Below are 25946 nucleotides of genomic sequence, written 5' to 3'. Positions count from 1 at the left end.
CTTATCTGCAAGTAAGGCTGCCTCTATTTGTCAAAAATAAGATATGTCAAGGAATATTGATCATGGTAGCAAGATGATAAAAAATTAAGGTCGTACCCGGATTCGAACCGGGGTTGTTCGGATCAAAACCGAAAGTGATAACCACTACACTATACAACCAACTTCGCAAAGTAATTATTTTATGTTCTTTTTGATAAGTAATAAAATATGTTGTATTCATTTAAATTTCATTCTTGGTGAAAAGATTTATGTTTTGTTATCAGAATGTGTCGGAGTTAAGAGAGACCTTATGAGTTACTCCCGGGCTTTAGCTATCAAACTCCTTCTTTAATAGAACTAATAAGAACCTAGCAGTCGGGGAGATTCAGACAATTGTAAGGTCGGTTACCTAAGTGGGTGGATATAAATGTACCAAGTGGTCTGTGTGATAATGTTAATGCCTTTAACATTCTAACAATTGTGTATGTATCACCATAGAAGAAAATGAATTTACTTCCTTTACTCTGTTACCATCAAAGTGGAGTCGAACTAGTTGTATTGCAAAATAGGCTATCGGGTCTCGTCCCTTCGTAGAAGAAACAAGTTATATAAAAAGAGGTAAGTAAAGTAAAAATAAAAAGGAAAATAAAGTGAGGTAATCATACATAATAAAAAAAAAAGATTTAATTCTCAGAAACAGAATTATGATCGCGTATAATTATTTTTCTGCTGATTCCCTAACATACACAGTTAGTGCATTTTATCCAGGATTGTCTCTATTAGATATTATTCTAAATCTTCGTTATTTTAGAATAAGTTCAGATCTCAAAACAAATAAATCTAATGACATATAATAATAGATTACCTAATACTAGGTAATATTCTCATATGTCCGACAGAATGTGTAAATTTGTCGGAGTTAAGAGAGACCTTATGAGTTACCCCCGGGCTTTAGCTATCAAACTCCTTCTTTAATAGAACTAATAAGAACCTAACAGTCGGGGAGATTCAGACAATTGTAAGGTCGGTTACCTAAGTGGGTGGACATAAATGTACCAAGTGGTCTGTGTGATAATGTTAACGCCTTTGACATTCTAACGATTGTGTATGTGTCACCATAGAAGAAAATGATTTTACTTCCTTCACTCTGTCACCATCAAGTGGAGTTGAACTGGTTGTATTGTAAAATAGGCTGTCGGGTTTCGTCCCTTCGTAGAAGAAACAAGTTATATAAAAAGAGATAAAGTATGTCAAAACAATGAAGCTCTCGAACAATGGAGTTCAAGTAAGTGAAGATGGTATTGTTATATCATCTGATCAGTACGAGAACTACATCTATATAAAGTGAAGATATTCCCTTTTGTCTATCATTATACATACTCTTCATTACATACTACAATAAACATCGAAACACTATATAAATCTGGTAACACTAACTTTAACAAAGTAGGGTAAAAATAAAAAGGGAAATAAAGTGAGGTAATCACACGTAATATATAAAAATAGATTTAATTCTCAGAAACAGAATTATGATCGCGTATAATTATTTTTCTGCAGTTTCCTAACATACACAGTTAGTGCATTTTTTCTAGGATTGTGTCCAATAGATATTATTCTAAATCCTCGTTATTTAAGAATAGGTTTAGATATCAAAACAAATAAATCTAATGCCATGTAATAATAGATTGCCTTAATACTAGGTAATATTCTCACATGTCCGACAAAGATGGATTCCTTTATATCAATATGTATTGCAAACTACACAATAAAGTGGTCCCTTTTTAAAAGACACATAGTAAATCCGACAAAGATGGATTCCTTTATATCAATATGTATTGCAAACTACACAATAAAGTGGTCCCTTTTTAAAAGACACATAGTAAATCCGACAAAGATGGATTCCTTTATATCAATATGTATTGCAAACTACACAATAAAGTGGTCCCTTTTTAAAAGACACATAGTAAATATAGGGGTAAGCAGTACATATATATAAGATATTTTTCTGTAGTAGGTGAATAGTTCATTCCCTGAATATTAATTTGATTCATATATTATAAATCAAATACCAGTTGAACCTATACGGGCTGTTAACATAGAAAATATTATTAGAACTCATAGGTCCATACACACTTGATACATTTTAACCATTATTATCTGTTAAATTTGATATCACCAGATTTAGTATAATATTTGATATTTATTGCGGTATTTAACTTGTGGGTATGTTTTAACATAATCACAAGAGGATATCTTAGGTTCGTATACAGTTGTCGTTATTTTTCAGATACGACTAGAGGGACAATATGATTTATCACAACAAAAATTTATCGTTGTAGACTTATATTACTTTGGTATTATCTTCAATCGATGTTATATAGCTATCAAAAGAGCTTCAACTATTTTGAACAAACTAGATATTGTGTTACGATAATTGTCAAGAAACACTATTTAAAGGAGAGCAATAACCCACAAACAAATGTGAGTAAATACTTCAGAAGTGCCATTTGTTTTGATTACTTAATAAAAGATAATTGAAGTCACTAATATTTGAAATATTATTTCACGAACAAATATTACACAAGTCGTCCGAACAGAACACCTCAAAATATTGGCAAACAAACTGAATTATTTCAGCTAGATGTATTAAGCCTGCGTACATACTAAATAACATTTTTATATCTGGTAATTTATTATATCAGTAATTGACTGAAATATTTAGTTTAACTAACATGTAATCAAATAAAACAACTTCTTTATTTATGTAACTGTAAGCAGAACATTGAAACCCAAATGTTCAAACACTTAATCCCTAAACCGATGAGGGAAGAAAAAAAAAACGTTAAAAAGAGCGCGGATCTTACTTGGCCAAGATTTTACTTATTCCACATTTTTCTCTCCTCGAATTCCATATTTTTCACTTCTGCGACTTGTCCATTCTTTCTTGGTAATTTACGGGACGAAGAAACCTTTACCGTTTGAATTTTAACAAGCAAGAAAAATGGCACAGAAGGAGGACAAAATGTACCTATTAAAGACCCCGTTGCACGGGATCTATATCCCAACAGCACTATGCCTCTTTGGAATCAGCATCTTGAATTATCACTACTTGCCTTATATGATACTCATTTTGGCACTTTACTTTACATATCAGTACATAAGAGTGAAGCACTTGAAGCCCACCATGAGTTCAAAAGACTTCCAACCTTATGAATTGATTGATATGACAATTATATCGAAGAATACAGCCATTTATCGGTTCAAACTGTACAGAGACTATGATATTTTGAAGATTCCAGTTGGCCAACATCTTGCTTGCAAAGTTCAAATCGATGGTAAGGATGAGATTCGCTACTACACACCAATATCTAACCAATTTGATGAGGGTTTCTTTGACATCATGGTGAAATCTTACAAAGAGGGTAAAGTGTCGCGGTATTTTGCTGGCTTAAAAGTTGGAGAGAAAGTGGACTTTAAGGGACCCGTTGGCAGAATGGAATATACAAAAAACATGGCAAAGGAGATTTATATGATTGCGGGAGGTTCTGGAATCACTCCAATGCTTCAGGTCTTGGCATCTGTAATTACCACTCCTGAAGATTTGACAAATGTCCATCTTTTGTACGCAAATGAAACCAAAAACGACATTCTTCTGAAGGATGAGTTGGAAGACTTGAACAAAAGATATCCAAACTTTAATGCTAAATTTACCCTAACTAATCCACCATCAGGATGGGATGGTGAGACTGGATACGTGACAAAAGAAATGCTATCTGATTTCTTGCCAGAGCCTTCTGATGACGTAAAGGTGTTCATCTGTGGTCCAATGCCAATGAAAAAGAAGATGCTCGAGTATACTGAGGAGCTGGGATGGCAGAAGGGAACCCTCTCATCGGACAAAGATGATCAAATATTCTGCTTCTAAGTGCACATTGCATAAAGTTTGGCACCTACTTGAATACCTATAATTCGGAGTAGAATTTTACTAAATACAAACTGAGGTACAAGACAGTATGTTTATTATATAATAACAACAATTAAGAAAAAATCATAAAGCAAAATATAGTGTACTGTTGATGTAGAGAAAGAATGGGAAAATACATACGCGTGAAGCGAGCAGGAATATTTATGCACGTGAAGCGCGTATTTTAGCACATATCCGCAAGCTTTTTTTTATTTTTTATTTTTTTTATTTCTGGCGTCTATCTGAGGTGGCCTTCTCCAATTCAGTTCACATTTGTAATCTAATAGTGAAGGTTCAGGGTGTGACCATTACAAGAAATAACAGTTCTCAAGGGAAGGCATTAATAAGATATAAATATGCCGGAGCTTAAGTTGGACTTTTCAAAATCGTTACTTGGTCAAACACAAGTCGAAGTACGGGATGAGCAGACATCAGCATCTAAATTGGACAACTCCTCATCAGATCTAAATACAGTATTGAAGAAAGATATAGAATATTATGGCTCCATAGATGCTGTCTCTCCGAAGGTAATTGTTTTGTCGAATGGTAAAAAGGTGAAGTTGAAGCCCCGTAAAAAAGAAGGTTCTCAAAAAAATGCCAGGAAAAGCACCTCATCATTAGATGCGGATATAGCCAGAGAAATGGGTGTGCTAGTGAACATGGAACAACTGAGAAGAAAACTCAAGATTAGGCAGATTGTAGAGGCACAGGAGCCGGACTTTTCAAATCGGTTTGTTACCAAGTTTGGAAATGATGTGAGCAATAGTGAAGGAGAACCCAAAAGGAAGAAGCAGAGGACAGTAACCTTTAGAAGCAGGATGGGAAACACGATGTGGACAGAAAAATACAGGCCACAGACATTCTTTGATCTTCTTGGAAACGAGCGCACGAACCGGAGAATTCTTTCTTGGCTCAATCAGTGGAATGAAGTGGTATTTAAGAGGCCGACACCGGATATGATGATTCCCGAGTTTATGGCATTAAAAGAGCAACATGGTGAGCCAAGAAGTGGCCAGGGCAGATCTAATTTACAGAATGGCGATGGGGAGGAAAACCGGGATCCATTCAACAGGCCGTATCACAAAATTATGCTCATTTATGGACCACCAGGAACAGGAAAGACATCCATAGCGCATGTTATTGCAAATCAATTGGGATACGAGGTTTCTGAGATAAACGCAAGTGATGAACGGGCAGGAGCGGAAGTTCGTGCAAGGGTGCGTAATGGACTTCAAAATCGGAGTCTTAGTGGAAAGCCAACATGTTTAATTGCGGATGAGATTGATGGAGCTAGTGAGCAGGGGTTTATCCGGTATCTTACGAGTGTTTTGTACCGTGATGAGCATGCTACAGCTCAGTTAAGGAAAGGAGGGACGTTAGACGGCGCTAAAAACAATAAAGGAGGTGGGAAAGCACGTCAGATCCTTCGTAGACCAATGATCGCTATTTGCAATGATGCGTACGCCTCATCTTTGGAAAAGTTACGGCCTCTTTGCGAGATGGTGGCATTCAAAAAATCGAATACCAGGCAGATTAAGACACGCTTACGGGATATTTGCAGCAAAGAGGGCCTTGGAACTGTTGACGAGAAAGTTTTGGATGCTGTTGTTGAGTGTAGTAGCGGAGATTTGCGAAGTTGCATCAATTTCTTCCAGTTTCACGGTTCTAGCTGCTTGACTACGAGTTCAGAGCAGTCTACTTTTGAAAATGAGGCAAAAGGCAGAGACGGCATAACAGATGACGCAATGAAAGATACACAAATCGCGTGGTATTTGCTTGCGAGTGAGATTTTCAACCGAAAAGGCAGGACCAGCAAACCAGCACAACGTAAGAAAATACAAAGCTTTGTTCTCTCTCTACCCCATAATCAGCTTCAGCGTGTTGTGAGTGCTTGCTTCAATGCAATACTTGAATGCAGTAGTACCGGGCTTAAAAAGCTTGAAGAAACGTCTAGATGGCTGTATTTTGGTGATGTGGTTTCGAGAAAATGCCGGGCTTTTACCGGAAGAGCGGAAATAGGAACTTATGAGGGTGCAGTGATCAACGAAGTGTTTGAAAAGTTCAACGATGTCGATGTTTTCTCTTCTGCACGTGCAAATAATGGCGGAAGACTCCACTTCGGAACACGTGATACTTTTGGTGACATGAAAAACCAGACACGCGAGACCATGCAAAGAATTAGCAAGAGCCCCCAATTGAGGCTTTCGGTTGATGAGCTTTCAATTTTAAGCTCGATTGTGATCCCCACCGGTGTCTCGTTGCAAGAATTTTCGAGTTCTGCAGATAAAGTTGATCATGCGGTTAGCGTTGCACGAAAGCTCGGTTTCCATTACGAGACAAAGTCCACGAGGGGTAAGGACGGGGAATTCAGCAACTTCCACGATAAAACACACATCATGGTACCTAACTTGGCAGTCTTTTTGATGTCTCAAAGCACGGTTTCGAAGCAGGAAGCGGTGATTCAAAGGTTACAAAGACACTACTTGCGTCGGAGAGAGGCACAAAAAGCATTGGAAGAAAGAGAGCGTAAAAGAGAAGCGGCAGAAGCTGCAAGAGGTATTGTTTCGGAGAAAAACGGTGCTGTGAGAGGGAAAACATTGAGCTCAGCCGAATTTTTCAAAAAGAAGTATAGCGAGATGTCTACAAAGTTGAGCCATGGACAAGAAAAGGGGGATGCTGGGACGAAAAAGGTCGCCAGAGGACTAGGAATGCTGGCAGTCATCAGGAAGAAGAGTTCCGGAGGGAATGGCAATGCCGACGGAGAAAGAAAAGAAAAAGGTGTGATGAGTGCAAATGCAAACAGAATCTGGATCAAGTACCACGAAGGTTTCAGCAATGCTGTGAGAAAGGAGATTACGTGGAGCCATTTGTTTGGATGAGTGAAATAATGGGGAGAGATTCAGAGTGCTTGTAAACGTCGGAGTTGCGAGGAAATCAGAACTCAAACGTCATTTTGATGTTTTTGGAATTACATGAAACCATTTAGCAACAATGTGTCTGGAGAAGGTTGAAAAATAAACCACCGTTGTGTGTGTGTGCGTGTAAAACAAAGCATGCATACAGTCAAAACAGATAAATTTTCAGGACCAGAAAGAATAGACCTCAAGGATAAAACATGCGGATCAACTTGTTCGCATCTGTGCACACTACTTGAAAAGACAACACTTGGAGTTAGAGACAATGTGGACATGCCAGCAAGAAGCCAAACCGGTATTGTCTTTTCCAAAATGCCCTAGAACTAGTTGCTTGTCGATCAATGAGTCCGGATTAATTATACCTTTTAGACCAATGGATAATGAAAGCGTTAATGCGAGGCTGTGCGGCGACACTTTCGATTATGTATTGCACGAGGAGCTATTGAAAGTACAAACGTTTGAGATGCCAAACAATAAGCTGAGAGTAAGGAGGAAAAAAATTGAAAGCACTTGTTTACCAACTACTTTGGAAGACCAAAACAGTGAAAAATGTGCGGGACCGTTTTTTTTTTTCATTATGTGTTTCTCGAAAGGCAGATAATTTTCGATGATTTTTCATATTACGATTTTTCAGATTTCCAAAAAAATCAAAGTTTCCAAGGAAATCCGAAAATTTCGATATTTTTTTTCCAGTGTTGTCGAATTCGAATTTTTTGATTTCACGTTTCATCTACCCTACCCAATTGGTCAGAGATTGAATCCAGAATGTTTCAGTTTTGTGGATATTGTTTGAAGCTTTTTATGTGAAAGCTAGAGTTTAGGCTTTCGTATTGGGGGTACATACGTTTCGAATCTTGTGTATTTGGGATGTTGCGGTTTTATTTTATTCTTCATATTTTCAGCCGTACGTCAAGATACGTATAACAAACAAACTCCTTTCGCTGAGTAAATAGTAGGTGATATTGAGAGTGAAAAAAAATTAAAACTATTATATTATAATTATTTATCAGCATAAAGTAACAATGCACAAAACAAACATCAATTAAATAACAGATAACAGGAGATGCATAGAGATTCCCTAGACATCAGCATACGGTCTCAATAATGCCGTAAGATACGTGAAACAGAAGATGAGTAAGAAGACACTGGAATTTTTGTACTGCAGGGCTAAAGTATTATTGGCTGTTTTGAGCAACAATATAATAAAATTTAGGTGGGAATGCCTGAAACCGGGGAAAACAAGAAAAAAAATCGGTTTTTGGAGTATGCATGCAGTTCATGTGTACTTGCATACCATTCCAGAGTCTGCCGCTTTAACAGTTTATGGATACATCAACAATGCGTGCTTTGAATAATAACTAAGAGGTACATCGAGTTTACTTTATTCTCTGGTGTAGTTAATGTGCTTGTTTTGCTGTTTCAGCCTACTGTATTGTTGTTTTACCTTTTTTTGCTTATGTCATAATGCTCACACAGTATACTCCTATAGCTTTGCCTATAGTCCATATTATTGCAATATGTGTTCGTTAATAAGCCCTGAAAAGGCAACGCAAACATAAATTGGTACTTGTTGAAACAGCTTTGAAATGAAAATGGAATGCCATTGAGAAGTATTTTGAAACTTCATGAAACTGCTTTCTAAAACGTTATTTAGAAGACCCTTTTGTAATGCCTTGATCTGGTGTGGCATGTCGTTGTCTGGAATCTGCTGATGCGGTTTAATATATTTTCCTTTCCGCGTTTGTACATTCGTGTATCATTTAAATATTTTTGATTGGATCATCCTTCCCTCTTCGTAGTATGAGAATTACCCTTTCAGAAGGTGTCCTACGTTTATGTAATTAAGAATTATTTTATGTCCAACAGAAATAAGAATACTCTCACACATACAGAAAGATTGGGCGCTAACAATAAGAATAAAAAGCAAATCCAGTAAAAAAATAAAAATACAAACTGAAATAACAAAAGAGATCAGATCAACTAGAGATCTTCATTCTATGTGTAAATATGGTCAAAAAATTACTTGGGAATTGTTAATTATGGACCGCGGGAAGCTTCTGGGAGCGAGATAACTGTAGAAAAGATAAGTGAGACTGCAAACAATCCAAAAAAAAAAAAAATAGGTATTAGGCCATATTACCTTAAGAAGAAGTTCCACATCCCCAAAGAGTATTTATCCAGAAGAAATGCGTCTCTGCCGCTTACATTTGGTTTCGCACTAATCAGATGATTGTCAGGATCAGGGAGGCCGATGAAGAATAGAAATGTGAAGGGAGAAAGGAGAATAGGATAGAGTAGGATTGATGATAAAAATAAAAATGGGATGGATCAGGATAGGAGGAATTTGAATTGTTAAAAGTAAATGGAAACGAGTAAGAATGAATGTAAATACATGAAAAAACAAGCAAAAAAACGAGAAAAATGAATGAAGAGCAATAACCCAAATGAATAAGAAGCATAAGTAAAAATGAATGAAAAAAAAATAAGGCCGAGAATTAAAATGAATAGACATTAGTGGAAATTAATTTTGAAATTGAAGAAAGAAACCGAGGCCAAGTACGAGAACGAAAAAAAACGAAATGAAGGTGAGAAGATGAGGTGCGAACACATGTGAAAGTGGGAATAAAGATGGTAACAAGGCAGTAGAGTACAGGAAAAAAAAAAAAAAGAGAATAGGCGGCACCCGAAGTTTACACTGAAAATAGAGTAACCTTCTTTTTTTAGCCTGCCCCTCCTCGTCCATCTACACAGCTTTCCTGTTTTCAAAATCGAAATTTAAGTGTAGGCATTGTCCTCTCTTGTTTCCGGCTATCCCTTATTATTTTTCCTATTCATCTCCCCATTCTCCAAAGGGGTTACTTGTTTTGCCTGCTTTTTTTAAGCTTCTTGTTCCTGCTTCCTGGCCCCTGCCTACTCTTGTTGTATCCCTGCTTCCTTGTTTTCCCACTCCTGTCTAACTTTTATTCCGCTCCCCTTGTCTTTTTTTTCTCTCCCACCCCTGAACGGCGGTTTCTTTGTCTTTGGGTCATTTTTTTACAAATCCGGATTCTATTACGTAAAGTGGGAATTTGATACTACAGTTCTAAAATTGCCCTGAGGCGTGTAATTCTCATTTTCCAGGAATTTAATTTAATTCAATTCTTTTCAATGCTTTTTGATTCCTTCTTAGTCATCTTCTCGATGCACTTTCCCAGAATCGGTATTACGATAATTTTTTTTGCTTGGGAAAATTTTTTTCTGCTTTTTCTTTATTTTTCGAAGAAAATATGCCGTTGCGGTACTATCTCGAGAGGTGTTGCCAAGTTTCAAGCAGGTAAGGCGAATGTGAAAATCTTGGGAACAAAAAATAAAAAAATTGCGTACTTATTAATTTAATAATATTATAGAAACAGGTCACCGGATCATAAGACAGCAACCGTTAGAGTATGTAATTTTCATGTTATGCCAAGTGACAAATTTCAAGTGACTTTGACCCTTGCAATATAGTAGGGCAGGGGGTAATGAGTAGTAAGTAGTGAGCAGTAAGTAGTGAGAGGTGAGTAAGGAGTGATGAGTATTAAGTAGTAAGTATTAAGTAATAAGTATTATGTAAGGAATATTGAGTAATTAGTATTGAGAGAAGTATTAGGTGTTGACTGATAAGTAATAAGCAGTGAGTATTTAGTAATAAGCAGTGGGTATTGGGTAATTAGTATTGAGTGAGGTTTGTTGGAGGGCGATCAATGACCTCACGTTTCTACGTAAGCAAAAAAAAATTAGTCTTACCAGCAAAATATTGAGTGAGGGCGACATTTCCGCTGGGAACTTAGCGCGCCGTTGCGTATTGCTGCCTCCTGCCGGCAATACCTCACCAGGGAAGGAATGCGGAACAATCGTACTCCTGTGAAAAATTTGGAGGAAGAAAAAACGGTATTGCCAAATGCTCTTGCCTTCCCAGGAAAAGGTTTTAGGTGCAGTGAGATCACTTGATTGTTCGACAATGCCTTAATTCGATTTTTTTCGATCTTTTCTTTTTAAAATTTTTTTTTTTTTTCCTGCATCTAACGTTTGCTTTTGTATGAAGATTTTGTCTTCCAATCTCTTGTGCTTTATCTTACTTTTTTTTTGCTTGCATGTTAAAGCCGGCGTTGTCCGCTGCGCCGCTCTCAAACTTTTTTTTCCTCTCTTCTCTTTCCTCTTTTCTTTTTTGCCAATATTTCTCCGTCTCTTTTCTTTTTTAATTTTTTTTTGTCATTCCCTCACATCATCTGAGTTTCAAATACAAGCAATTAATATATAGGTGAAACTTCAGCACTTATTCCAACGGTTTCTCCACGGAGTGCCTCTAATAGACAAGTCATCAGTTTGCATCTCCTATTCTTGTTATCTGTATTTCTGTTTTCATTCTCAATCCATCTTATATATCAACCAGGTTCCATCCAAATTCTTTTTTTAATCATTCATCCGCCTTTTTTGCCCCACCACTTTCAAACTTACCATCTACATTCCGGGGTCCCTGTTTTGCAGTACACTATAATACAATCACACTTGTCACATATTACGTTGCACAACATTAATTTTCTGCTTTCAACCTTATAGAAACCGTCGTCAGTAACTCTGAACGCACAACATAACAAATTTCTGCACTTTAAGCACGCTTAAACAACTCTGCGCATCCCAGTTATGACCCACCACAATGCAAATGATGACCAGGAGGTTGAGCGCCCGACGCATTTCAAGGATGTGTTTGGCACTACCAAGGATTCGTGTCCTGCGGGTTCAATGTCCGCGGCTGATAACGGATTAAATACGGCTAACGTTGACGTGAGCGAGAGCCGCCGGCCGTCTGTAGTTATGCCGCCCATTGACGCCGGCGTCGTGCGCCGCACCCGCAAGACCCCTGGCGCTGGAGCACCTGGCGCAGGCGCTGGAGCGCAGGTCTCTACCCGCGCAGCCTCCCCTGTCGACGCCGCCTCTGCCGCCTCCACTTTGACTCCCATCAGATCCAAGATCTCCAAAATATCCTCTTCAAAGATAGGCGCCGGCAAGATACCGTCATCTGTTTCTGGCGCCATCCAGTTCGCCTCGCCCTTTGGCGCATACCCGGCCGGCCGCGTGTGCAAAATACGCGGCGCCTCGTTGGTGTCGCGCCGGCGCCACTACCGCTCGCGGTCGCTTCCCAACATCTGGCTTTCGTTGTCTGAATTCTCTGCGGCATCGGCCACTGCGCCTGCGTGCGCACCCTCTGTGGTTGCCGCCGACACCGGCGCATCGCTAGCGCATCGCCACCACCACCACCGCCACCATCGCGCCAGTAGCCGAAGAAGCCGGCGCATGGCTGCACACACCGCATACCAGAAACCGGAGTCCTTGGACGGCCGGCGCGCACCGGCGCTGGATGGCGCATCCCCTGCGGCTACCGCATCCGCAACTGCAACCGCAGCCGGCGCCGCTACAGCTGCATCCCCTTGCTTTGCGCCACTTTCGCCAGCGCAGGTGCAGCAGGCGCAGCGCCAGCTCCTGATGCCACCTGTGAACCTGCAATCAATGCACGAGATAGACCTTCACGAGGTGCTCAAGAACCCGCAGCTGCGCCACGACATCTTGTTTGACCCGCAGCTGCAGTTTAGGCCAAACCTAGATGGGGAGCGCGGCCGGCGCAAGAAGCTGCAGGCCGAAAACTACTGGCGCTTCATCAAGCGCGAGATTCGCGCCCTGCTGGCCGGCTCCTACCGCCTGCGCTACAGCTCGCGTAACCTGGAAAACTCGCCTATTGGCGTCATGTTCCAGGCGCTAAAGAGTATTCTTCTCAGTTTGGTCTCCGCAAAGGATCAGGCGACCGTTGAGTCGGCGCTCGACATCAAAATCTTGATGCAGCAGCTTGCCGGCCAGTGCTTTGACTTTCTTGCGTTTGCCGACTGGATTGCGGGCGCATTGAAGATGCACTGCGCACCGATGCGCGACGCGTGGGTGGACAAGATGAAGCGGACGTTCCACGGCGCGGTGAGCGCGCCTAGCGCACCCAGCGCACCTAGCGCAGGCGCACCCGGCGCAGACGTCGACGGCTTGGTAGATGGACTCAGAATGCTCTTCTCCATACTCGAGGCAATGAAGTTGGACGTGGCAAATCACCAAATCCGCATCCTCCGCCCCCTCTTGTGCTCAACAGCAGTCTCCTTTGAAAGAGAATACTTCATGAATGCGATGAAAAAGGGGCGCTTCAGCCTGATGATGGCGCTCCTCTGGTTTAGGCGAAACAGCATAATGTGCCACTCACGTGACACAAAGCACGTGCTCGACTTCGCCGTCGTCCATCTTCTCTCATGCTCGCACATGTGCACCGAGTTCCCCAACACGCTCGGATTCGACCATCCGCGCCTTGTTGTGCTGCGCGCGGACATCCGGCACCTTGTTTGCACGAAAGTGTGCGAGATCTTGTACAAGCAGATGGTGCGGGAGAATTGCCCCGGCAAGATTGCCGAAAAGTGCTCGGAGGCGGAGTTGGTTGCCCTCAAAAAGGAGATTCTCAGTCTCATTGTGGACGAGAAGGGCAACTCTAAGTGGACCAGGAACTTGCACAGCCTCGCGGTGCATTTCGTCAGCCGTGCGTGTGGAGACCTCGACTCGAAGAAGATCGACTTTTGCTTTAACTGGCTTTTGACCCAGACACAGCCTTCTTCTACCGTGTACAAACTCCTTGAGCAGAAGATCATGGTCCGGATTCTCGATGCCTTGGACCAGAATTCCGTCGTCCAGGTCCAGGGCGACTGCATGGTGGATGAGGAGCTCAAAAATGTCGTCGAAAGACTTGCCCAGCTCATCAACTTGAACTACAGCGTTTTTGGCGACTTTTATGCGGGCTATCTCAAATGAGTCTTGGAGCATACATTCCCTGGCTATGCTTTTCTTTTTCTTCTACTTTTACTTTCTGCTCTGCTACACAATTCTCATTTAACTTTAACGTTGTCTTTCTGTCTCCCCATGCTGCTTTGGTTTGCTGCTTTCTTTCTTGGCCGACTCGCATTATATTCGCATTTTCTACTTTTTCTTGCTCTTTTACGGCATTGCTCCTTTATATTTGCTCTACAACATCAATTTATATACACATAATATATGGTCTTCTGGAAGTGGGTTTAAACATTTCTTAATTTCAGGTAGCTGCGTGGTGCTACGCTGATGCTTTTATTTTATGCGGTTAGCGCCGAATCCGCATAAAAAGAAGGGGGAATTTTTTTTTTAATTCCTTGCACCCTTGCACCTCGAAAATTGCTTTCTTGAATAATAAATGATGCTCCTGGACTTGGCTGATGGTTTACTTGGTAGTGCAAGCAATTGCAATCGGCAGTTTGTGTTGTCAGGTAGGCCAGTAACAGGTTGAATTTCCACAGGTGTGCAAATTAGGCTGCAAGAGTGGTTGACTTTGGAAGTGCGATTATTTCGATATCACGGAGTGTTCGTATAGGACGGTTGTTTAAGCAAGGAGAGACATCAGCTGAATCAGCTAATTGAAATTGAGAGAAAGGAGCTTTTAGAGTTACCTTCATAGCGCTTTACGGCTATTTTAGCAAATTCGGTTGCATCGAGGTCCAAATACAGATTTGAGTAATTTGAAGAATCCGAAGATTTAGATTCACGCTTGGTATAGATTTATTTGAAGATAGACGCTTGATTTGGAATCATATTTGAAGGTTTACCGATCCACTTAGGGATAGATAATTGGATTTGAGTGTTTGAATTTGAGCAGTTGGATTTGATCATTTGGATTGAACTTGAACTTAAACTTGAATTTAAATCTAAACATTCGACTTTAAATATACATTTTAATTTGAACATTTCAACACTTAGCATTCCATCACTTAACATTGCAACACTTAGCATTTCATCACTTGCCTCCACGCACTTAACAACAATCCGGACTATATTCCCAATTTACAACAAGCATAGCATGGAAAACAAACAATCAGACGGCCAAAAGCAGACGGGTCTTGCCGGTCTGCCGACAGAGCTCCTGATTCAAGTATTCAGCCACCTGGATCCGCAAACACTTGAGGAAATTGGGCTGGTGTGCCACAGGTGGCATAATCTGATAAAGGACAACACCGTATGGTACCGGGTGTTTGTTGCGCGCCACCCGCGGACGGCGCCGGTTTTCTCCGCCGCAGTGCGCACCAAGTCCTGGCGCATGGAGCTCATCCGCAGGGACGAGCTGCTCGCCGCCTGGAACAATGGGCGCTCTACCCTGCGCACGTACAGCCTTGCGCGCGACCTGCGCCGCCCCTCGCGTATACTTGCGGATTTCCGCCGCGGGCGCATGCTCGCCTACGACGCTACCATGGGCGGTCTTTTAACTTGTGACATCTCTTCTGGGCGCGGAATATCCCATGCGCTATGTTCGATTCCCGCCGGCTGCACCACTTACAGTGTGGGCCGCCACTTTATGATATTCGGGCGCTGGGATGGGTCTGTGTACGGGTCTATTCTCGAGCGCAAGAACATCTTGTGCGCAGGCCTGCGCAGCATGCAGACTGCGCCGGGGCGCCACAACAGCCTCATCACTGCATCCGCAGTGTGCCGCGGGGATTTGCCAAAACAAGGATTGCCCGGCGCATTCACAGGCGATATCCAAGGTAGCATCCATGCGTGGGATGCGCGCACTGGCGAGTGCTTAGCACAAATTGCCCTCGGTGGTCTAGCGCATGCGCAACCAGCCCGGGTGGCGCCTGCCGCTGTGCTACCCTCAGGAGACGTACCACCAAGTCAAAATGCAGTAGTCAGGCTGGACTCAGACGGTCGCCGCTACCTCGTGGCCTTGCTGAGTTCTGGAAACGTGTATCTCATCGAAAATCTCTTCTGCGCTTGCGAGCGCACTGAGCGCACACCTCGAATCTCTAAAATTGGCCTGTTCAAGAGTCCCGGGCTCAGCGCAGAGCCAAGCAGCTGGGTCGGAGTACAGATATGCGCTGACTACGGAGGTCAGAACGTGGTCGTTTACAACCAGGACCGGTTCGAGGTGTTCCCGTTCCATGGAGAGTCGTCTAGCGTGTTGGCGCTGGCGCCAGGGCAGCAGATCAGCCTTGCAGCACTCGAGTGCGGCGACCACGCCATGGTTGCGCGCGAGCGCAGCATTGTCGGCGGCGACCCGCTACTGATGGCCGTTGTCCTGCGCTCGGGCCTTGTGCTGATTGTGAACGTGCGCGCAGCCAGTTTCGTCTTGCAGCCACTGGCGCGCATCGAGCCGCAGCTTCTGCGCCGGTGGAGCGATGCGCAGGGAGCGCCAGACCCGGCCGCCGCGCCAATTACCGCTGTCGCACTAACCGGATTGGTGGTGGTCGTCGGGTTCAGAGACGGCGCTGCGGAAATGTATGATACGGTGAGCGGTGAATTTTGCCGCCAAGTCAGCGATGGACCCAGCCGCAGGATGCGTACGGGTGCGAGCGCAGGTGGCGCAGGGGCGGAACTTCCTGTTTCGACCATTCTTTTAGACGATCAATCTGCCGCAGGGTTGCTTGAGCTAGGGCCGGTGATCCAATTCTTTGAGTTTGGTGACTGTTACAGTCGCCAGCATTACAGCGGCCACCGAATTAGGAAAAAAAGCCGCCAGAGAGAAAAGAAAGCGGTTGATGATGAGATTAAAAGCCGTGTGCGCGACTACGAATACCAGGAAGCGCAACTAGAGCGCGAGTACGATATGGTTGCACAGTACAATGGGGAGGATACTACGGGCGCTGAGCAGTTGCAGATGGCGCTTGCGCTCAGCGCATCGTTGCAGTCGAGCGAGCAGGGTGAGAACACGAGTCCTGGTGGAGATGTGACGCCGGACGAGATGCGGCAGATCGAGCGCATCGAGCGCACGGAGGAGCGGCAGCGCCGGGAGGAAGCGCAAGTAGCGCAGATAGCGCAGCAGCAGGAGGAAGCGCAGGCGTGTCAGCGCCAGGAGGAGGAGGATTTGCGCCTGGCGATCCGGCTCTCCCTGCTCGACACAGGCGCTCCGCCAGCGCAGGGGAGCAGCGATGACAATCGGATTAACAATTGATAGAGTTCTTACGTAAGACATACATGAAATAAATTGGGCATCCCGGGCTGGCCTTTGCAAAAAAAAGGGCACTCCACAGGGCATAAAATTAAACAAACGGTAAAATTAAAAGGTTTATTTTTCGATTCCAATTCGGGTATTGATTATGTAGCATATGTGCTAATTTATGCGTCTTTTCTTCTCAATTCGCTGGGCCGGCCTCTTTCTAAGTTTGAGTAAGTTTGATAATGCCAGAATATTGATCCTTTTTCTGGGTTGATTATTGATAGAGCATATGGACGGCAGAGTGTTGGAAGTTTTTGAAGTAAGTGTGGGTTCAATTGACATTAAATTGAGTGGCATTAAACTTTTATAAATTGATTTTTCGACTGACTAGAGTTTTTCAAGAAATGCCCGATATTCAGTAATTCGAATGCTTATTAATATATAAGAATGGCTTGTTTTCCGATCTTATGAGGACTTTGTCGTGTGCCAAAATGATTATGTAACACGATACATGGAAGGGGCAGTTAAGTTATGCTTTGGGAAAAATTGTAGTCTGTATTTTGACTAGAGAGCTGGATCAAATATTCAGAAGATTATTTGCAAAATGGAATCTCTGATATTTGTTTCTATACTTCTTGCTTTTGACTTGAAAAATGCTTTTAAAAAGCAATATCAAGAAAGTAGGATCAAGAAAGTAGGATCATGAATAGTAGGATTATCAAGAAAGTCGAAGTATCATGAAAACAGCACTATCATGAAAATAGCACTATTAGGAACGTAGCACAATATCATAAAACCAAATTCAGCAGCCACTCTATCTATGCTTTATCAAATACATATCAAACTGTGCTTTCTGCTTCGACAGCAACATTGACACTGCTTCAGACTTATATTTCCATCAACACAGCAATATCTTATCGAAGATATAATAAACGTTATAGCCATGCATAGATACTATTTCATCAATAAGCAGTCTGCATGACTTCTTCGAAATAGTGCCATCGTTAATTTTGTACTCTTAAAGCATATTCAAGGCATGAGTTGGCCAACCACCAATCATTTCCATTCGATTTCTATTTCTATTTCTATTTCATTTCCATTCAATTCCACTCCATTCCATCTTCTTCATCCCCAACTCTCCAATCATCTAATTACGCTCTCACTCAAAAGTTTCACGCTTGTAAAATGCAGACTCTGCACACCAGAAGGATTTGCATCATCCAAATGCGTTCCCGCATTCTTTTGCAGACTCATCACCTTAATACAACGCACGTGTGTATCCTTACCGTTTTGGTGATTGCTTAAAAAGCATATCTTTATAAGCCGGCATTTCAACAAGTTGTCGTACCGCACCCCCTTAAAAAGCACGTGCTGCCACCCAACAGGCTCCACAAATTCACGTGATGCAACTTCAACCAGGTCGTGGTCCCCTGAACCAGAAAGAATAAGGATTTTCGACGGAGTGTACGATTCGTCTTCCTCATAATTCAGATACATACAAATGCGCTCGATCGACACTTTTTTCGAGAAGTGAATCGTGATGAAATGTGGCTGCTGCCCGTCACTCTGCCAGTAGCTGAGGGGAGAGTCCTCCCGCATCTCTTTTGTTCCAAATCCAGGCTTAAAGCTGGATGCTGTCCAAGTTGCCAAATTTCCAATATCCACCAATCCAATGCCCTCCAGCTCCTTGATCCCACCAGCAAACGCATCCTTGCCACCTGCCAGCTGGCATTCATCATCCTTCTGGCCATCCTCATCCACCATATCGTCTCCTGCCTCATCCTGTTGCCCATTTTCTGCAATTTGCTCATTTTCTGCAATATCGGTCACCAATCCACGCTCAGAGGTCCAATCAGCGGCCTCTCTTCGGGCCTCCGGGTCCATGCTGTCTTCCACTTGGCTATCATCAATCATGTTGTCCAAGAATGACCCGGATGACTGCCTAATAAACCCAGATGCACCCATATGTTGATCGGTCGATGATAACAATTCTCCGTCTGCAGACCCGCCTAGAACCGACCCAAGCTGGGGCTGGGGCCGCCTGCTTGACTCCTCATTTGCATTACTTGGCATTTAGCTGCTCTTGAATACCAAAGGTGAAGTCAATTGGGATTGAAAAAAGGAAAATGTGCGTCCTGGAGTACAAGAGGGAATAAGAACGGATCCAGAAAATATATCAAAAAAAGATCAAAAAGATCAAAAAGATCAAAAAATAGACCAAAAAAAAAAAWATAAAAAAAATAAATCAAAAAAAAAAAAAAAAAAATCCATGAATCAAGAAAAAAAACCACATCAACTCAATTCAAACAAATCATAAATCACCATACAGCCTTTATATCTTCCTCTTTCTTTCTTCTACCAATCCCATTCCAGAAATCCTTCAGCTACTTTATTCAATTCGCCGTCATTATATTAATTGTATGCGTTCTAATCTAAGTTTTAAGTAATTCTAAGTCACTAGCAACACCCACCGCGTTTCCTGGGCAGGCCGGCAATATCGACCGCATTCGACGCGTCGATATCGTCGAAACTCATCGGGCTCAAAGCATCATTCTTCATCTTTTGAGCACCCAATTCGGCACATCTGGAGAATAAATCCACCACGTCCTGATGCCTTTTTGCCGTAGTTTCAACCACATCCTTGTCTATATCCCCAATTAGTCCATCCTCGACCTGTTTTGTCGCGAATTCCACTGCCTGCCGATAACTTATCTGTCTAGTTGATTCGTTATCTCTTTTATTACCAACAATCAGCAAATACGGCCTGGACCCACCGCTGTTTGCCACAAAATCGTCCACCCATTTCGTCAGATGGTAAAACGACTCTGCATTTGTGATATCATACACGATAACGCCTATATCGGCACCTCGATAAAAAGCACGACTAACAGCATTAAATCTCTCCTGACCAGCCGTGTCCCATATTTGTAAATCCATTATCTGATCGTCCGGCGTACGCACTCGCTTCATAAGGAAATCCGCGCCGATCGTCGCCTTATACATACTGCTAAAGTATCGATAAAGATATTGACTTCGAAGTGACGTTTTTCCTACGCTCTGGTCTCCTAAAAGAACAACTTTGACGGTTTCAGGCTGTGCTTCATCTGATACTGACATTTGTAGGCACCTGCAATCTGTGTGAAGTTCGAATAGAGGGATTTGTGGTTTTATGTGCAACTTCTAACGAATGTGTTATTCAAAAGGAATGTAATGGAAAAAAAAAGGCTTGCTCGTACTTTCAGTTGGGATACTCCAATATTATAAATTGTTCGGCCCGCTGTGTTTCATTGGTCTATATTCTGTTCCTTGATGATTTTTATCCTGCTTTTTGCTGTATTTATAATGTCTGCTTGCTCAATTCATGTAAGTAATGTCGTCTTTTTGAATATTTGGAACTCAAGGAAAAGTGCGATATCTAGGAGCTAAAGACACTTTTTTTTTATCGTGTGTTATCGTGGCTTTTGCACAGCCCAGCAAAACAAGAATGCAATGGAGATAGATACTGGCATTTTTTTTTGTTGTTGTTGGGAAGATTATGCCTATGGTGTACGGATGCTTCATTCAGCTGGCAGCGAGTTTTATGCTGTGAGAAGTACCGAGGTGGGGCATAAAAAAAAAGCGAGAAAGTAGATGAAATAAGAAAGAAAATGAAATAATAAGAGAGTTAAAATAAATTGATTCCAGTGTAGATTTGTTGATGAATTGAATTTTTAGTAGTAGCACTCTTAGGGTGGGCCAGGACATAAAGATAGGTATTACAAATATTGATTTGATAGCATTCCCGCAGCATGCTTGCACACATAGAAGTTATTGCAAGGTGTTCGAGGCCTGCACTTAGGAGAAAAGCGGGTTTGAGAAGTTTAAGAGTTGTGAAAACAATAAGTATTCAAAATAGACACAAAGGTACACTACAGAAGCCTGTGAAAACGCAGAAGGAGATGATTGAGGAGCTAGGAAAGTATATTAGCAGCAGAGAGCACGATAAGGATGGATATTTCATCCAGAAACCAAACTACACAGGAAAAGACTTTGAAAATTCATCATTTATGAAATACATGAGACAGGCCGACAAAGAAGGGCTCCAGTTGGTTGATGAGAAGTTGCAGTTGTTAGCCAAAGCAAGCGGGGTTCCGGTGGAAGAGTTACAGCAGAAGTTAACGGAAAAAGTGAGCATGAGGCTAGATGAGATTAAAAATTCCAATAAGAGTGTGTTGAACACGATTGAAGACTTCAAGAAGAACTTAGGCAGCATTGCCGAGAGTAAGAGCAATGTCGTAGATGATATTTTAGCGTCGTTGCGGTATTATGGCGAGCAGTTCGAGAACAGTGAGCTCTTTGAGTATTTGAGTCACGTGGATGAAAAGTTTGCGGATTTGGTTAGCGAAACGATGAAAATGGAGAAAGCATCACCCGCGAGTGTGGCAAAGTTGCAGAGTTATGCAGACAGCGGTAGCCCAATAAGCAGGCTATCAGAGAAGCAGGTGAAGGTGCTTGCAAACTTGATTCACTACGGAAAAGCAGATGTTGACGAGACCATTTCTGGAAGTGGAAACAGTGAGATGAGGAAATTTACAGAGGAGAGAGAGAAGAACATTAAGGACACAACGCAGTTGGTGAGGGCAATGCTTGCGCACTTTAATGCGGCCCCAACTTTGGAATTGTCGCCCTTGTTTCGTTTTTTCCGCAAGATCGACTTCAAGTTTTCAGAATTGATCTCGGGCTACAGCAATATCGATTCGGAGGACACAGAGGCACTAGAAGCGTTTTTCAAGCGGCTCGTGCAGTATGCGGCAAACAAATCGACGCCTCTCCGGACTGTTCTTGATGACAAAACGTCCGAAACTTATCAGAAATTCCAATCTTTGACGGAAGCACCACTTCCGATCAGTCTAGGCGATATTTACGAGTGCCTCGATGCTCGCCGAGATGTTTCCAGCTCCCCGGTGTTTGTGGAATTGCAGCGTGTTGATCCAAAGTTCGCCACATTGCTGCAGAAACGGGCAGGTGAATCAATGCAGAGCGACGCGTCGATCGGCGCTAACCAGATTGAGGACTACTTGAAAGACGAGAAAAACGCCATTTGCCAGGCTCTGGCCGACGTGGACTGCCAGGACTATCGTCTTCTTCGGGGCGCGGTTGCCAAGGAGCAGAAATTGTTGGAAAAACGCGTTTCTGCAAAGGCGATGGCTGAGGTTTTGTTACAGAAGGGCACAGACAGTGAGGAGTTCCGACTCGTTGCGACGATCGACCCGGAGTTTGGCCGGGCTGTGCAGCCTTTGCTGGGAAAAACGCGGGACGGGGACACAGCAGAGAGGGCGGAGACAATCGTCGCGTCGATCGACGCAGACCCTGCGTCGGCGATCCACCGGGCGTTGCACAACGTGGATGACGAGCACTGGGGGTCACTTGTGGAGGCAGTGCAGCCGGATGTGTCCCCCTCCGACCGGAAAAACGCAGAAGCAGGCATGAGTGAGAAATTGGACAGCGCAGAAATGCAGAAATTCAAGCAGGAGGACCAAAGTGCGTTGGACTCGGATGTTGTGGGGATCAACAACGCGTACGAGCTTGTTTTCCAGGCGTTGGACAACCTGACGCGTGAGATACGCGAAAATCAGATGGATCCGGTGGGTCCTTCGGTAGTTGAGCGGGTTGCAAAGCTTTTGAGGCTAAATCCATCAGAGCAGCAAAAACAAGAAGCTGAAGACATCTTGGATCTACCGCTGCCTTCACACAAGGATGAGGTGCTTGAGTTGTGTGTGAACTTGATCATGAAGAACGGCAAGAAGGACCAGGCACGCAAGTTTGTGAACCGGGCTCTTTATCTCATCTACTTGAAGACTAGAAGCAACCCGGTCGATATTCTCAAGAGTGCATTGGACACAGCGGCGCCTTTGGTGATTACCAAGACTGTCAAGACGGGATTCGCCAAGAATTTCATTGTTCCGGTGCCGCTCACCTCGAGGCAAAGAAACCGTATGGCATTTCTTTGGATTTTAGACTCGAGTGATTCCAGAGCTTCCAACGACTTTTCCGTGCGTTTGGCCGAGGAAATCCTCAATGTTAGTGAGGGCAACTCTCGGATTATGGAGAAGAAGGCACTTAGCCATAAGCTTGCTATTGCCAACCGGTCCTACTTGCGGATTTGATGTTGCTGTAGTGCCTATAGATTGCTTTATCTTTGTATGATATTGCTGCTGTACATAGTATTTTATCTATTTATTGCGCTTGTACTTGCTTGTAGTGATTTGGATTTTGGTTTGTTACACTTTACAGTTTCATTGCTTCTGCTTTAATACTTCATTATTTCTGCCTTAATCTACTACCTTGCATTACTTCTGCTTTAATCTATTACTCTACATTACTCTTGCTTTAATCTATTACTTTGCATTACTTCTGCTTTAATTTACCACTTTGCATCACTTCTGCTTTAATTTACCACTTTGCATCACTCCTGTGCTTCAAATTATTATAATGACCTGCGTTATCCTGGTGCAGTGCATTACCATTGTAATTCGCCATCACAGTAATTCAAGTGCTTTATACTGCTTTCAGGTTGAATTTCTGTACCCTACATGCTTCTTTGATAATAATCTGTACTTTTTATGTCGCCCATATTCTTTGCATTGCTCCGCAATCCCTAAACTGCTATATCCTCTGCATTACTTTATTTGCCCTTGTGCAATATTCCCACTTCCCACCACATGCAAACCACGCTACTTCAGCTTTCCCCATCTATTATTAATCCTCTTACTCATTCATGATGCTTGCCTACGTCACTTTTTTTTCTCGAGTGAAAAAAAAAAATTTTATGCAACTTTTATTTCTTGATCCTTCTCTCGTCTAAACATCGGCATCACTCCGCACTACTGCACATTCAGTTAAAATAATCTTCCCAACAGCATAGAAATCAGCTCTTGCGCATATTACCGTATAGAAGGAGCGGCAGAATTACAATTGGGTGCCCATAGACGTGTATACATATTGAAACCGGGTGATTTCACAATAAAGCACACAGTGCACAGACTAGCAACAGCAGCAGTACATAGAGCGGGAAAAAAGAAGAATAATAACCACACACACAGGAATAGATCAGCATTATGAGTGAAGAAGCCAACCAGGCAGTGCCAAGTGCAGAAACAAGCATGCAGGGAGTCGAGCCAAGTGCAGAAGGAGCCAATGATGAGAATTTCAAGCGGGAAAATGAACAAGAAGGTGTTCAGGGTGCAGAACCGGCGAATAAAGAGCAAGAAAGCGGCACCAATGCCGAACAAAGGCAGCCAGAGGCAGGCAGGGATGCTGGCGAGCCGGGCAAAAGGCCATACGACGATTTTCTCTCCTCAGATCTGACGGCAGACGACGATAAGTATGATCGATCGATCAAAGAAGATGTTGTGTATGAAACAACGGAAGATTCGCAGTTCCGGGAGACAAGGGCTCTTTTTATTGGAAATTTGCGGCCTCCTTTCTTGAATTCGGATCTCCAGAACATGTTGGATGCGGAGGCATCGCAGGCAGGATGTAGTATTGATCGTTTGTGGTTGAATGAGCACAGGAGTCACTGCATAGCGATAATATCGGATATTTCCGGGGCTGTGGCCATCCGGAAGAAGTTCAACGGGCGGCCATTTCCGAGTGGAGAGGTGAAGGAAGGGGAGGAAGTGGAAGATATTAGTGGAGAGAATGAGAAGGATGAGAAGGATGAGAAGGATGAGAAGGATGTGAAGGATGGGAAAGAAGTGAACAGTGGAGAGAATGCGAAAAATGTAAAAGATATGAATAATGGTGAGAACATGGAAGGTATTAAAGAGGCCAATGCCAATGTCAATGATAGGGGTAAAACACCAAATGACAACTTGCCAGAACAGCAAAGCAAACAGCTTCCCTTGTACATCGACTTCATACCGGTGAAAGCCACGCAGTTGTGGATTGATCAGGAGGGCAGAGGACCTAAAGATGCCGTGTGGAAGGTCTCATACATGAGGCTTCCGCCAAAGCGGGAGGGAGACCCCGATTTTCTCGTGGTAGCACACAAAATGTTGAATTACCCGAACCGGTCTCTCGGCTACAAGTCCAAACGGGACCACCGGAGTGGTAGCAGGCACCGGAGGGGCGGATTCCGCCGCAGGCACCGGGAAAGGGAGTATTACCGGGGTGTGGGGCCAGCAGAATCGTCATACAGGGACCGAGAAGCCGACAGAGAGCCCCGGGATGCAGATAGAGACCCGTACTACTCCGGGAGGGACCACGGGTACAGGCCGTACCCAACTGGGCCAAGATACGGCCGGGAAAGAGCCAGGGACCGCGATTATTACGGCCGGGAAGGCTACCGGGGATACGACAGAGACTATGGTAGGGGATACAGGGATTACGATAGAAGCTTCGGCAGGAGTTATGATAGAAGTACTTATGAAAGGAGTACTGACAGGATTTACGATAGAAATGCTGATAGGAGCTATGACAGAAGTACTAACAGAAATTATGACAGAGGTACTGACAGAAATTATGACGGGGGATACGACGGAAGCCCACGGGGGGACTACGGCCGCCGGGAATACGACAGAAGGCCCTATGATAAGGAAGAATACCGGGAGAGGTCGCCTGATAGATCATCGGGCAGGGCCCCGGCTGAGAGCACCAAGTCCCCAGTGTGGTCTGATTAGTGCAGCGTGTAGCAGAGGGATCCCTTCTATATCGGTGTGTCTAGTTTAATATAGTGTACTACCTAGTTATACTTGTGTTTAATGTATTAGTATTGATGTGTATTTAATGTATTCCACCTGATGTGTGCATTTAATGTATTCCGCTTGATCTATGTATCTAATGTATTCTACTTGATATGTTTAATTACTGTATTCTACTTGATGAATTCATTTAATTTCTACTTATTACTGTACCTGTCAGTTTTCTACTCAACGTATGCACTATACTCCATCTGCTTTTACTTAATCTGCTCTCCTTAAGCTATTGCTTAACTAATTCATTTCTTGATCTAATCCAATCTATGTGGTTAAGATTTATACCTAATCTGTGCTCTTCATCCACTTCTGCTATTCTGTCTATATTTCATTTAACCATCACTTCACTTAATATA

At 43.0% G+C, this 25946-nt stretch overlaps 8 protein-coding genes and 1 non-coding gene across 9 annotated transcripts; 6 read left to right on the top strand and 3 right to left on the bottom strand.

Annotated features, from left to right (window-relative positions):
- Nucleotides 1–87: 87 nt before the first annotated feature.
- BRETT_005106 lies at nt 88–159 on the bottom strand. The gene has a single exon. It is a non-coding gene; the product is annotated as a tRNA-Gln (tRNA).
- A 2821-nt stretch (nt 160–2980) lies between these two features.
- BRETT_005105 (uncharacterized protein) lies at nt 2981–3904 on the top strand (the record flags this gene model as incomplete). Its single annotated transcript, XM_041283589.1, has 1 exon — nt 2981–3904. One exon carries the CDS (start codon nt 2981–2983, stop codon nt 3902–3904), a length of 924 nt encoding a protein of 307 aa, XP_041136941.1.
- Nucleotides 3905–4299: 395 nt separating this feature from the next.
- On the top strand, nt 4300–6822 carry BRETT_005104 (uncharacterized protein; the record flags this gene model as incomplete). Its single annotated transcript, XM_041283588.1, has 1 exon — nt 4300–6822. One exon carries the CDS (start codon nt 4300–4302, stop codon nt 6820–6822), a length of 2523 nt encoding a protein of 840 aa, XP_041136940.1.
- A 4698-nt stretch (nt 6823–11520) lies between these two features.
- BRETT_005103 (uncharacterized protein) lies at nt 11521–13710 on the top strand (the record flags this gene model as incomplete). Its single annotated transcript, XM_041283587.1, has 1 exon — nt 11521–13710. One exon carries the CDS (start codon nt 11521–11523, stop codon nt 13708–13710), a length of 2190 nt encoding a protein of 729 aa, XP_041136939.1.
- Nucleotides 13711–14782: 1072 nt separating this feature from the next.
- On the top strand, nt 14783–16870 carry BRETT_005102 (uncharacterized protein; the record flags this gene model as incomplete). Its single annotated transcript, XM_041283586.1, has 1 exon — nt 14783–16870. The coding sequence occupies one exon, from the start codon at nt 14783–14785 to the stop codon at nt 16868–16870; it is 2088 nt and encodes a 695-aa protein (XP_041136938.1).
- A 1128-nt stretch (nt 16871–17998) lies between these two features.
- On the bottom strand, nt 17999–18928 carry BRETT_005101 (uncharacterized protein; the record flags this gene model as incomplete). Its single annotated transcript, XM_041283585.1, has 1 exon — nt 17999–18928. One exon carries the CDS (start codon nt 18926–18928, stop codon nt 17999–18001), a length of 930 nt encoding a protein of 309 aa, XP_041136937.1.
- Nucleotides 18929–19312: 384 nt separating this feature from the next.
- On the bottom strand, nt 19313–19972 carry BRETT_005100 (uncharacterized protein; the record flags this gene model as incomplete). Its single annotated transcript, XM_041283584.1, has 1 exon — nt 19313–19972. One exon carries the CDS (start codon nt 19970–19972, stop codon nt 19313–19315), a length of 660 nt encoding a protein of 219 aa, XP_041136936.1.
- A 671-nt stretch (nt 19973–20643) lies between these two features.
- Nucleotides 20644–23001, top strand: BRETT_005099 (uncharacterized protein; the record flags this gene model as incomplete). Its single annotated transcript, XM_041283583.1, has 1 exon — nt 20644–23001. One exon carries the CDS (start codon nt 20644–20646, stop codon nt 22999–23001), a length of 2358 nt encoding a protein of 785 aa, XP_041136935.1.
- Nucleotides 23002–23952: 951 nt separating this feature from the next.
- BRETT_005098 (uncharacterized protein) lies at nt 23953–25515 on the top strand (the record flags this gene model as incomplete). Its single annotated transcript, XM_041283582.1, has 1 exon — nt 23953–25515. The coding sequence occupies one exon, from the start codon at nt 23953–23955 to the stop codon at nt 25513–25515; it is 1563 nt and encodes a 520-aa protein (XP_041136934.1).
- Nucleotides 25516–25946: the final 431 nt, after the last annotated feature.

Source organism: Brettanomyces bruxellensis, chromosome 7, assembly GCF_011074885.1.
Source record: "Brettanomyces bruxellensis chromosome 7, complete sequence".
Lineage (NCBI taxonomy): Eukaryota > Fungi > Ascomycota > Pichiomycetes > Pichiales > Pichiaceae > Brettanomyces > Brettanomyces bruxellensis.
Note: the sequence above shows the minus strand (reverse complement) of the source record. Positions and strands in the feature narration are given on the sequence as shown.